The sequence below is a fragment of the Camelus dromedarius genome, chromosome 6 (genome assembly GCF_036321535.1).
Source record: "Camelus dromedarius isolate mCamDro1 chromosome 6, mCamDro1.pat, whole genome shotgun sequence".
Lineage (NCBI taxonomy): Eukaryota > Metazoa > Chordata > Mammalia > Artiodactyla > Camelidae > Camelus > Camelus dromedarius.
Window position 1 is genome coordinate 53,786,202 of NC_087441.1, and position 13,232 is coordinate 53,799,433.

Consider the following 13,232-nt stretch of genomic DNA (forward strand, 5'->3'; position numbering starts at 1 on the left):
AAGAGTGCATGAATGAAGTCTAGAGAAACCAGGCACAGCTTCCAAGAGTCCACTCCCAGTGATGTTACCCTGGACATGCTCAATTCTTCCAGCAAGCAATTGTGACAACACAGGTGAAATTGTCTACTAGGGGAGCTCATTAGTGACTCATTGCCCAGGAGGGTTTTTAAGGGGGCTGGTCACCAAGGCCCCCTTTGTCTAGCACTTATAAAATTCCAGACTCCCAGAAGAGAAGCAGATACTCAGCATAAACTATATTGTCTGCACAAACAGTTTAGGTGGAGTGAGCCATTCTTATCTGGAAATGATGGGAAAGAATCTAAGATTCTAAAAACCAATGAAGGACCAACCTTGCAAATAGACCTCTTAAGGACAGCAGCATTGGAGCCTGCTATTATAACTCTTCTCTGCATAGAAATAAGTGTGACTTAAAAGCAGGGGTAGTAAAGGCACTGAAAAATAAACATTTTGGAGTCTGGAGAGCTTAAAGCTAAACAGAGAAATACTGAGATCTAAGGCACTGTTTCTCAAAAGTCTTTCATAGACCTCTAGGAATCAGTCACTAATACTTTTCAGGAGTTCTTTGAGCTCAAAACTATATTGACATTTGTACAAATAGTGCAGAAACTATAGTAGGAATCAACAACATGGCCCAAGATTATACTAGTAGTCATTATAATTTTGAATGCCTTGCAATCACAAGAAAAGCCAGTTTCAATTTTTAAGTGTGTAAAAGGGAACTGAGACCAAAAAGTTTGAGAATTTCTGGTCCAGGGAAAGAAGTATAGAGAACCAAGAGCAGAGAGCTGAATAGAAAAGGGGATTTATCAACTATATCTCTTGTTATTCTCATCAGTCCACCTCCCAATCACTCAAATTCACTGGGTTCCTATTCTTTCCTCTATTCTACATTTTACCATCAGCGGGGCTAACTTTAATATCATCTTAAATAACATCTTAAGTCCTCATGTCAAAGCATCTCCAGGGGTCTTTACTTCTGCTCTGTGTCATCTACCCGCTCCCGTGACCAGTCACTGAACCGTGGCATCACTCGGAGCACCTGTCACTGCCTGTCTTCCCAGCCCTCTCAGTGACTTCATCGTGGTCTTCTACTGCCTTTTCACCAAGTGCAGCATTCTCTCAAGGTCTCACTTTCTTCTTTATCTGCCTTAATTAGACCCTTGAGGGCCTCCTCATGTCAGCTATTCTTACCAACACACTCAAAATCTTCCATCCTCTGTCTTTTGGTTACACATACAAACCTTCATCTTTGGATCACTACAACCACCTGCTGTCTTTCCTCTGTCTTACCTTCTGAGAGCTGTGGAGAATAATCACATCACTATGTATATTGTTGCCATTCATAATCCACTTTGGGTAATTGAAATCCATGGTAGGTTCCCAATAATGGTTTAAAAACTTTACTGTTCTCCTTGAACCTTCTAACCCATCTCTAGTCAATCTTCTCTTTATTCTTCTTGTGACTTCTTGCCCCTTTCTTATTCTCACCTTTCCTCGACTCATCCTCATTTATTTCCTTTTCTCTTCTCACTTCACTGCTATTCTCTTACTGTTTCACCTCACATTCCTCTCCACCACCTCCCCATTTTGCCATTTCTACCTCATCCTTTTTTCCCTCTGAGAAAGTTAAGCTGGCATCTAGCGGCTTACGAGAAAATTCTGGGGGAAAAAATCAGTTCATATCATAAAGCTAAACTTTACTTACGGAGGTCTCACTTGTAAGAATTTGTTAACCTCATCTGTAGGTCTTTTTTGTAGGAATTTGGGGATTTAGAATTCCCAGCCTTGTCCTAGAAATATGGTGAGCCAACCTCACCATATTATGTGATCCTTGTATCAGTTCCATGTGTCTTTTACTAAACTTTGCTAGGTCAGACCTTCTATAAATGATTATTGTTCAACTGTTTTTTTTTATTCCTTTAACCTTTACTTTAATTATGAAAGGCAAGATAATTCTTTTTACTTGGATTTTAATTGCCGTGAACATTTATTGAAAAGTTAAGGATGAAGGCCTAAGCATAAGGGGTATGTGCGTGTGTGTGCGTGTGTGTGCGTGTGCGTGTGTGTGTGTGTGTGTGTGTAGAAAGAGAAATTACTCTTCAAAGTCTGTATTGTATCAAACTTAGAAAGCTAAATTATGTTTTTCGTTATTTATAGGCTGTTGGTATAACTTACGGGAATCTGCAGACACTTTCTGATAAATCTGCCATGGTCACGAAGTCCTTAGAATACCTTGGTGAAATATTAAAATATATAAAACCTTATTTGGGAAAAAAAATTTCCAGTGCAGGGCTGCAGCTGACTTACTGGATGATGGGTATGTATTCCTGACATTATTAAAACTTTCCCAGGATGTACCTGTAGTACCATGATGGATAGGAATATACTAATATGCTGGATGAATCACTACTCTCCCTACAATCATAAGAATAATCTGAAAGACATTGATTTAGTTTAAAATAGTTCATGCTGGCTTTCAAGTGTATCTCTGTTTTGCCACACCTCCTTTCAGAATCTTTCTTATGCTTAGTTAATATTAAAATTAATTATGATCAATACAGAAAATATGCCAACTCCAATTTGCTACCAATAGTCTGTTGTGAATCACTCACATTGTGCATGCCTGGATAATTAAAATGGACCTTTTTTCAATGTTTATCTGTGCTTTGTTAGAATTTAAAACATCTGAAACCCATCACTTCCTTCTATTTTTATGGTCTGCTTAGTATGAAGGAGGTCAGGAAAGGATTTATTACAGCAGTAAAGGTATTTATGCCTCAAATCTTGTTTCTCACAATACTGTTTTCTCTTTTGAAAAAGAAAAATCTTTTTCTGTGTCTGTTCTATAACAACAGAGTTCATCCTTCTTTAGGAAGTCAGTAATTTGAATATCTTTGTTCACTAAAACCATGTTGCTAACCAAAAATAGGAACTGGATACAGGGAAATGAGAAGGATTTCCTTAGAAGTTTTTGTACAGAATTTAAGTTTTTTTTTCTTCTTTCTTTCTTTCTCTGTGGCCAAAACCTTATATCTGTTCCCTTTGATCTTGTGAACATATGAATAAACCTGATTTGGGCTGTCTGAAACCTTTTATCTTTGTTGTGAAAGATAAAGGAGAATGTGAAAATGTGTAAATATGGGTGATGTAGAATGTAGTGAAAATGATGGTAGCAATTCGGGTATTTTAATTTTTAAGAAAAGTATAGGTGAGAATTTATTATTAATTTAACATAGTAAAATGTGAAGTAAATATTTCAGCATTTAGGCTTATAATTCATTAGTTACTATTAGATTTCTGCCAAGCTCAATGTATGATTTCAAAAGTATGTCTTTATTTTACAAGATATATGATAGTCTTATCAGGAACTGTAAAATCATTTGGATTGGTGACATATAGACCTGGGACAGAATTCTCATAATGAAGAATTGAGGGCTTTCTCTGTGTTGTTGCATAGTTGATTTTTGACTTAGTGGCAGGTAGATGCTGCATTCTTTCTCTTTGTTTAGATCCAAGAGCCTGGAAATAGAGTACACTGCTACAGTGTTGCCCATTTATTCAGTAGAAATTAGGGGTAGATAACTGTCTTCTAGGTGTACAAGGTTTAGAACAATATGAAGAAAGAACAGACATAAACTTTTGAGAGCTGGAACCCGTTCTAGGTGTGTTGGGGTTGGAATATCACATCTGCTTGAGGGGAAGAGAGTTAACCAGTGAAATTCTGTGCTTTGTTTACCTTGCTAGTTTCTACTGGGGGTGCTTCTGCTGGTTGCTTGCATGGCTCCTAGTGGAAGTCACAAACTGGAAAAACTCACTCCAGATTAAGGCACCTGGATCTTAATTGTAGCTCAGTAATTTCTGAGATAGCAGGGTTGATCTATCAGTAGTGTCTTCAACTTTCTTCCTCCTTTTATCAGTTTTTGGGCGGTTTTCTCATTCTTTATATCTCTAATTTTTCTATCTCTGTGCCTTTCCTTTTGATCCTTCTCTCTTGGGACCATTCTTCCCCTTTGGTCTTTGCAACTGAAATTCTACCCATGACCATTCAGTGTCCAGCCCAAACAGCTTTGATCCCGATTGTGCTTCATTCTGTCCTTCTCTTAAGACATTTTTTTGTAGCTTGCGATTTATTATAATTATTTGTGTACTTGGCATGACCCTGCCAAAATGTAAACTTATTCATCATTAGTGACCATGTCTTTTGAACTTTTTATTCCCATCGTCATATTGTATTTTGGATAAATAAGGACATTTACCGAGTGTGTATCAGGCACTGGATTGGGAAGTGTGGCTACAGTGGTGAAAGAGCTTCTCCGGTGTAGGAGATGGCATATACTAAATAAATGTTTCTGGAATTTAATAATTTTAGAGACCTAGCTAATACATATTTCGTAATGTTACGAAATGAGCAAAGTTACTTTCTAACTATAAATACATCTAAAAATATGTATCGTAATGATCCCAGTTCTCTCTCTTAAGACGTAATATATACACAGAGTAGAAAATAAGTAAATACGGAAGAACTCTTACAGCACAGCTCTCTCAATTACGGGAGTATGTTCCCCACAAGTTTTCTATATTTCAGCGTCATCAGTAAATAAGTAATAGTTTATAGCCAGGAAGAATAACTTAGTTTCTTACAAAGCTACTCTGTATACTTAAATGTTTCCACAGTTCTTTACTAAGAAAATTTCTTCCTCTTTGCATTTTTAATTCCACACACACTCAGAAGTTCTTTACTGAAACATTAAAAGTAGTGTCTTGACATAGCAGTAAACCAAATGTATCATCTCTGCCTTCTATGAACTCATGAAACTTAAGGTCTTCAGCAAAGTGTTTTAACCACTGCAGAAGATAAAAATACAAGAGAAGATGGTGCACTTCTGGTTGGGAGGCCCTTGCTGTTTATAAGTTAATACTAATGTGACGCCTGAGTGATATGAATTATTTCAAATGTTGGTGGTGATGGCAGTTCCTCTTACTGGTATATTAATGTTGCTTAGAATGTGAGTCCTTCTTACATTGCTGCCATTCTTAAGTTTTTTACCTACTGGAAAAATGAGAAGCAAGCCAGTGTTATTTAAAATACTGCTAAGTGAGCATTGTGTTTCTTTATGATTGATTATTGTATTTCCTCGTACAACAGAAGATTAATGTTGCTGTTTGTTGTTCTTAGAAATGATTATCAGGTTTTTTTTAACATCTATATATTCTATAAGAATATTTTTGTTTTCCTTCAGAGTTTGAATTTTAAACTTTTTGTTTTATGAAATGACTTCGAATTTTTCATCTTTTTTTGCTTTCTAAGATCGAGCACAATATAAAAGTTTATACAGTACATGTACCACAACTGCTTAAAGATCTCCTTTTAAATTCATTTTTTTATTTCAGTAAAGGAGACCTCAAAAGCAGTAACATACTCTAAAGAAAAGTATATATCTGCTCTTAATTACTTTATTAAACAAGGGATGCTCATTTGTTAAGTTTTATTATCATCAAATATAGCAATTGGCAGATTCCTATCATTAAGGAATATGATGATCCCATAGTATATTTCATGCAGTAAAGAAGTCTGTTTTTCTTCTTTCAGAATCATAGTTTAAACTCACTGTTTATGTAGTTCAAAGAGGTCAACTGATTGCTTCAAGATATTACAGCTAACCTCTTTTCCTACTTGAACAATTAAAGTTCTTGTTGAATTTCTTCTTGTTGCAAACTAAGTTGAGACAGCCTGTAAATTAAATGTAAGATAAAAATATAAAGAAATAAGAGTATCAAGAAAATGAGGAGTAGCATGATGAAGCCCAGGAAAAAATGAGTATATACATAAAAGCATAATATATGATTTTGCAGTATTTGCCTCTGAGTTTCCTAGCAGCCAAAGCAAAAAAAGAGATCTGTTTAATGTGGCTATACATTCTATCTGTATAGTCATATAATGTATAACCACATATTGTTTATATGTATTAAATATAAATTGCTCAGGGAATGTATGCTTTCCTTAGCCCAGAACTCTGAGAGAGATTTGTCTCTTTAGTGAAATACTTTGCATAAGTCTTTTGACTCATAATATGTGGTTCTTTCTATTGCCAACTTTAACTTGATCCTGTGTGCTTTAAATATAAATTTTTTAGTGGGATGGCAAAATTTTCTGGTTAGAAGTTAAATCATAATTCCTCTTATTGCTCTTCTTTGTTAGGAATTCTTGTTAAATCATGGGCACAGATCTTTGCCACCTCTAAAGCCCAAAAATTACTATTCCGGATAATAGATTGCTTGCTGCTGCCACATACAGTTTTACAGCAAGAGAAGGAGCTGCCTGCACCTATGTTGGCTGCAATTCAGAAGAGTCTTCCTTTGTATCTCCAGGTATAGTAAGTGTGGCTACTTAAAATTAAAAAAAAATGAAGAAAGAAAGAAAACAAAAAGACAGATTTGACACTTCGCCTTAAAACAGTTTATTAACTGCAGATACAACCATACATTGTAATCCTAATGTACATGTGTGATTTTGCACATCCATTGAACAAGTTTAAAATGCCTTTTGCATTGGGCTCAAAACAAAGAGAGGAAAGGCAAAATCTTCACCTTCAAGAAGCTTAAAGTTGAGAGAAGAGACTGACTAGCATGGACAGTACTGTGCTCAGTATTTTCCTTAGAGGCCTCAGTTGTCCATCACACAGACTGGGATGAGGAGATGTGAGAGAAGACACTGTAGTAAAGGACCTTAGGTGTTAAAGAGCAGAGTGGGTGGGAGTGGTATGGCTATTCCTGTCAGAGGGAACAGCATGTAAAGAGCATAAGCTATAAGGAAATATGACACGCTGGAGAGAAGCAGATGGTAATTCTGTCGTGGCTGGAGGCTCATACAGGAGGAGCCACTTAGTGACGGGCTCTGTGTGCCATGCGAAGAACTTTGCACTTGTTCTTGTACATGGAGACTTGATGGATTTGGGGCAGAGAAGTGGGAGTGACATTTATGTTTTAGAAAGGTGATTCTGGTGGCAACATCGAGTTGGTGTGGAGGTTAGATTGGAGACTTGGAAAGCAGTGAGTAGTTCATTATCTAAAGGGTTTGAACTAAGTCAGTGGGTGTAAAGGCACACAGCAGATTTCAACAACATTGAGGGTCTCTGGTCACAGTCTTGCTGAGTGTGAGTGTTGCAGAGCAACAGAAAGAAACAGAATACCCCCTAGATTCCATGGCGGCTGCTTATGTCAGTAGTAGTGCTACTCGCTGAAATGGAAGATTCTAGAGATACAGGGATGAAGGTAAGAACTGTTTCTGAGTGGCTTTAGTTTGAGGTGCTGTGGAATATCTAGATAACAGTGTCCAGTAGACGCTTGGAAATGCTGATCTGTCATTCACGGGAAAGGAGGAGCCTGGAGGTGTACTTTGTTACTTATTGGTGTCTGATGCTAAAGGTAAGTGCTTCTTAACTTGGGTTCCAGCAAAGGAAGCTGATGAGGAAGAGAATGGATTTTGACTAGGTAATAAGCTGTCTCTTCCACAGGTGGATTTTTTAAAACTGATTTCACAGTTTCTAAGAATCTTTAATTTTGTATTCACAATAGCGTTCAAAACAAAGTTTAGTGTGTCCAACAGCAGAAAGATAAAAGCCTTGATTGCCAACCTCAAAGAGGGGTAGACGGGTGGAGGGCGCTGTGGGCAGCAGGAGAGTGTGGAGTGCTTGCCCTGTCCGGCCCTCGGAAACCAAAATAGTCCATTTCATAATAAGAATTCTTATAAACTTCCTAAGTTGAAAACTTTGGTGAATTAGCCATTTGGCAGAACAGACTTGAAGCTATGTATCTTTAATGTCTTAAAGGTATAAGCTCTCCTCTTCAGAATTTTTTACAAAAGTTTCCAGGTATTACTTCATCTTCTTCCAATTTAATGTTTTTCCTTAAAACATTGAAGGAACAGGGATGGGTGGGTCATTTTTTTTCCCCCAATTGTTGCTTAATTGCGTATGTTTTAACAGTGCTGTGCTATTATTCATTAAAATAAACTTTCAAAATTTCTTATCAGGTTAAGTACCATTTACAGCTAAAATGGAGACATAACAATTCCTTCTCATTATTTCTCTGGGAAACCACATTGTGAATCACAAAGTGCCAAATTATAAATGAACGTTTTAGAGCATAATTTGTTGCTCTGTTACTGATTGTCTGTATTTAGTAGTATGTAATAGTTAATAGAAAAAATAGTAGAAAAAATTCTGTTTCTCAGGGTATTGGTTTGTTTGTAAGTATCAAATACTGTAATCCATGAGAAAGTTTCTTGTTAACTTCTATACAGATGGAAGGGATTAAATCAACAAACATGTACTAAGCCATTGTGAGTTCTGTGTGACCTTGATCAAGCTCTTCTCTAAACCTCAGTTTCTCCAACTGTAAAGTCAGAGATACTAACTCAGTGGCTTTTTGAGAAATTTAAGTGAAATAATGAATATAAAGCATGTGACACAGTGCCAGATAACTAAAAACCTGGAAATAAATTGTCATTATTCTGGGTCTTAATCTTCTACTCTCTCTGCTTTTTTGTTTTTGTTTTTTTTTTTTTTTAATTTATCACATTTCTTGACATGGAAGAGTTTTAGCATAAATTTTATAGTCTTATTCAGAGAAAATGACCAGTACCCTCAATTAAAAAATCGACCTAAATGTATTTTACAACTTCGTAATGACACATACATGCAGTTGATAGTGTGGTAGTGAAGTGTTTTGAGGATGAGAAGGAAGCTTCCTCTGTCTTCCCACACTTCTCCCCTGCTTCCACTGGGTGTGCTCCAAAGACGTGTATGCGTGGTTGGGTACCACAGCACAGCTGCTAGCCAAGCTCAGCTGTTCCCCGAGCTTCACACAAACATTACCTATTGATGATGGGGGGTGTTCTTGTCGATTGTGACAAGTTAGAAATTCTGACATGAATACTAATACTGGGAACAAATGAATAAATTCCTAAATTTTTTTCTTTTTAACTTTTTTTAGTATTTCTTTCCTTCTTTTTTTCTCTCCTATAGGGCATGTGTATCGTGTGTTGTCAGTCTCAAAATCCAAATACCTATTTAAATCAATTGCTTGGGAATGTTATTGAGCAGTATATCGGGCGATTTCTTCCAGCTTCACCACATGTTTTAGGTCTTGGACAACATCCTGTTTTGTTGGCATTGAGAAACTCAGCCACTGTTCCACAGATGTCATTTCTAAAGAAATGCATTGTACAAGTCATAAGGTACATCTGAATATAAAAAATAGTTGGTATTTGCAATTTATTATTCTCTGTTAAAAAGTAACAAAGCATCTCAAAAGTATCGGCAATCCTTAGGATACTGGTGGTTTACAAACTTTTTTAAAGACTTGGCAGCCTAAGACGGTGCTCTTTAAATTGTTTTCTCTATGTAGCTATTGTTTTCCTTATGTATGTCCCAAAGATATATATTTTTTCTTTTTTATAAGATAGTCATTGTATTTTGTAATGTATAAAATGCAGTAATAATATTTTATAAAAGATAGTTAAGTGAAAAGATGAATGCTAGCATGAAAAAGGAAGCAGTATGAAAAAGGAAGCAGTATGAAGTCCTATTTTGTTGGGCTGCTCTCTGTCCTAGTAACTCAGTTTTATTTTTAGGCAGATGAATCAATGAAATGTCCTAGGTTTTCTACTAAACTCTGTATCTTTAAACTGCAACATTAGAAATTATCTTTTCTTTATTTAGTGTCATATGAAATTAGTTCTTAAACTTTAAGATGCTAGTATGATATTGTATTATTCTTACTAGATTATTTTCTGTGTTTTTAATGATCTGATAGCTTTAATGACCTAATAGTATCCATCACCTCTCACTACAGAATTCCACGTCTACAATCTGCTCCTTTCTGACCTTTTCTGTATGTTCTTAGTATTTTGTAAATCAGATTTGCAAGCTTTATATTCTTTGTTCCCTCTCCTTTTCCAACCTTTGGCAAATGGTTGTTTCCTTCCCTTTTCACATCTTTTTTTCTCTTATCACATTATGCCTAGACTATTGCCAGAGTCTCCTAACTACTTTTATGGTCTCTAGTCTTTTTTTCCCTAGTCCTACCTAAGTAATTCCCCTAGATTATGTTTCCTAAAATACTATTCCAGTATGACACTTCCCGGCTCCCCAAACCTTCATTTGCTTTGTTTTTGCCTGTGGAGTAAATTCCGTACTGCTTAGCTCTCCATGATTGTCATGTAACTTTTCCAAATGTAATATATATGGGGTCATATACAGACCCTAATGAAATTGGTTTAATTATTGTTCCTCCAAAATGCTTTACATTTCCCTGCATCACAGCTTTTTCCATACCATTTTCTTCATTAAAATGCCATCTGTTGGGACTAAATACTGCCTAGACTTTGAGACCTACATCTAATGTCTCAGTGCACCATGGTGCTTATTTGCTTCTTCTGAAGTCACATGCTTTGTATAATTCAATTCACAGAATCATATTTTTGCCTAACTTGCATCTGAATTTCCAACAAAATTGTAGTACTCCACCACTGTGTTTGAGACATTGTATAAGTAATTTTAGTACAAACCAAATGACAAGTGCTGAAGGGAAATTAAATCCTTAAGGTCTTAAAGGTGTTAAAGTCCAATGTTGAGAGTCTTGGCTGCTTTCATAGACTTTCCTATTTACTTAGCATACAGTATGAGAAACTTGAGAATGGTTTTCTTTTCATTTCTAGTTGAAGATTCAAACATGTAACAATTCCTTTTTCTTTTTTAAAAATACTCAGGAAAGAAAAAGAGATTGCCTCCTGTGACTTCCTTCATTTTTTCCATGCTTTTCTACTCTTGCAATTCCCCATTTCAGGGCTACTTCCACTGAATCCCCAAGAATTCTGGGCTTATCTTTCAAAGCACCTGTCATTATATTGTGATTGTCTTTTTCTTTTCTTGTCCAACTTTTCCACTGGACAGTGAGCCCCTTGCTTTCAGAGACCATATTTTATGTTCTTGTTCTTAGACTTGTACGTGGCACCCCACAGGTACTCAATAAATGTTTGTTCTAGGCATTAGGATTTCAATAGTAAAGAGAACAGATAAAACCCTTGCCCTCAAAGAATGAACCTTCTAATAAGTAGTATTTGTTGGAAGTCATTGTATGGAGAAGAAATGATGAAGGCATATTTCTGCCCTTAAGGAATTTATAATCGTTAGTGATTTCTGTGCCTTTTTGTGAAATTACTATTGCTTTGCTAGTATATATGGATGTATGGCTTAGATTAAGCTGTCTTTGACAATTTTTCATATTGTCTAGACTTTTTAGAAACTGAGCAATTCCTACTTTCATTTATTGACTTTAAAAAAGTATACTGAACACTTCTTATGAGCCAAGACCTATTTGAAGAGGTAGGGATACAAATGTGACTCAGATAAATTATTACCTTTATAATCTCGGTTGAGTTTTGATGCTAAAAGTTGTCCTGCTTTAAGAGAGGATATTAAATCCTAGATTACCTCTCTGATTCTTTTACCTCCTCAGGGAAGGAAAGAGGTAGGCTGGAATGGGAAGATGATTCTTTGTGTAGTCCTCCTATTGATTTGGAAAAATAAGACCCTCTCCCAAATCCCTAAATAAATAAATGTGAGGAGAGATTTCTTCATGCAAATTTGACATTAGAGAAAACGTTGCATCATTGAGGAGTTGATAGAAGAGATCAAGCTTATATTAGAAAGAAAAAGACTTAACAATTAAATTTTCATTGGATTTTGATTAAGTTTAAGACCAGGTTGCTTTATATTTAGTTTGTGTCTATATTCTGCTTTACCAAAAGCATGTGCAGTCACTGCTTCAAAAATCTTATGTTTGAAGAAAACATGGAAAAATGTACATGCTTTTTAAAAACTGTGCTTTATTAATTTGAGAGGTAAAATGAGCCGATATCTTTAAAGTGTATGACATTTGATTTTGCTCTATGAAAACTGTAAAGAGAAAGAAAAACAAATTGTGCTTCTTTTCAGGAAGTCCTACTTTGAGTTTAAAGGGTCCTTGCTCCCTCCTCGTTTAGCATCCATCCTGGCGTTCATCCTCCAGCTCGTTAAGGAAACTAATATCGACGTTTCTGAGATTGAACTACTCCTCCCTGGAGTACTAAAATGCTTGATGCTGGTCAGTGAACCTCAAGGTTAGTTCATTTATGAGTTTGTTTGTTTTACTTTTATGTTCACAAACCGAGTACTCTTTCCTATCAGTTAAATTGACAGTTACAAAAATATATTCTTATTCTTAGAGAAAGTAATTTTTTCCTCAGCTACTTATATTTAATGTGCCAAAACAGCGTAACAGAAATTTAGTTGCATTTGGAACATGGTGAATATTCTACATTGTTTCTTGATTTTTTTCCCCCCATATTTATGTACAAGTGCACAATTTTAAAGGATTTAAATACTGAATGAATATAAATGTTCTTTTTGTAACTTTGCTGTGTTTTGGAAGGAAGGTAGCATCACAAATAGTTGATTTCATATATGTGTGTATTTCGCTGATTTTAAGTGAAGGTGAATTGTTGGTTTCTAATTGGCTACATTTGTATTAGTGAATGGGAGGAATATGCTTATGAAATTAAAAAATCAACCTACTTTGTCTATAATTAATCAAGGTTATCTTTTCTTATCACGTAGCAGTGTTTGCAGGGTTAGGATGGGATAGTGGTTTTGAATATGGGCTCTTCTAACAGAAAGACATATCTTCACATGTTTTTTCAGGTACAGGCTTGTAAAAAATAGACTCCTGAGTGTTTTATATTTTCTTAAAATGGAAAATAGGGAGATTTTAGAACAAAACAAAACTCATAACTATTATTTCATTTTGAAATATAACAAAAAAGCACATATATACTTTAAGAAAACAGCATGTTTTTCTTAATCGAGTGCTCATAAAAATAAGGATCCAGATGGTCAATTCAGACACAATGTGTAATGCTATAATTTTTCCTCCTAGTTAAAAAGCTGGCCACAGAGAACCTGCAATACATGGTAAAAGCCTGCCAAGTGGGGTCAGGAGGAGAACCTGCCACCCAGCTGACTTCTGTGTTTAGGTAACTGGAAAATATGCCAACTGGCAAGGCGACTATTGCCAGCCATTTGACAGCCAACATGTTTTTTAAATAACTAATTATCCAAAACATAATGTGTTACTACTTGTTTGTAGTTTCAATTATTGTACTTTTTGGC

The 13,232-nt window shown here is 35.7% G+C and overlaps 1 protein-coding gene across 2 annotated transcripts in view; it reads left to right on the forward strand.

Annotated features, from left to right (window-relative positions):
* Positions 1-13,232, forward strand: part of MMS22L (MMS22 like, DNA repair protein) — a 106,686-nt gene that overhangs the window by 88,017 nt on the left and 5,437 nt on the right. For both annotated transcript variants that reach the window (XM_010983907.3, XM_064486828.1), the window contains exons 19-23: positions 2,179-2,338; positions 6,221-6,390; positions 9,048-9,259; positions 12,021-12,184; positions 13,000-13,096. In XM_010983907.3, the coding sequence (XP_010982209.2) occupies positions 2,179-2,338; positions 6,221-6,390; positions 9,048-9,259; positions 12,021-12,184; positions 13,000-13,096 (803 nt within the window). The remainder of the gene's footprint in view (positions 1-2,178; positions 2,339-6,220; positions 6,391-9,047; positions 9,260-12,020; positions 12,185-12,999; positions 13,097-13,232) is intronic.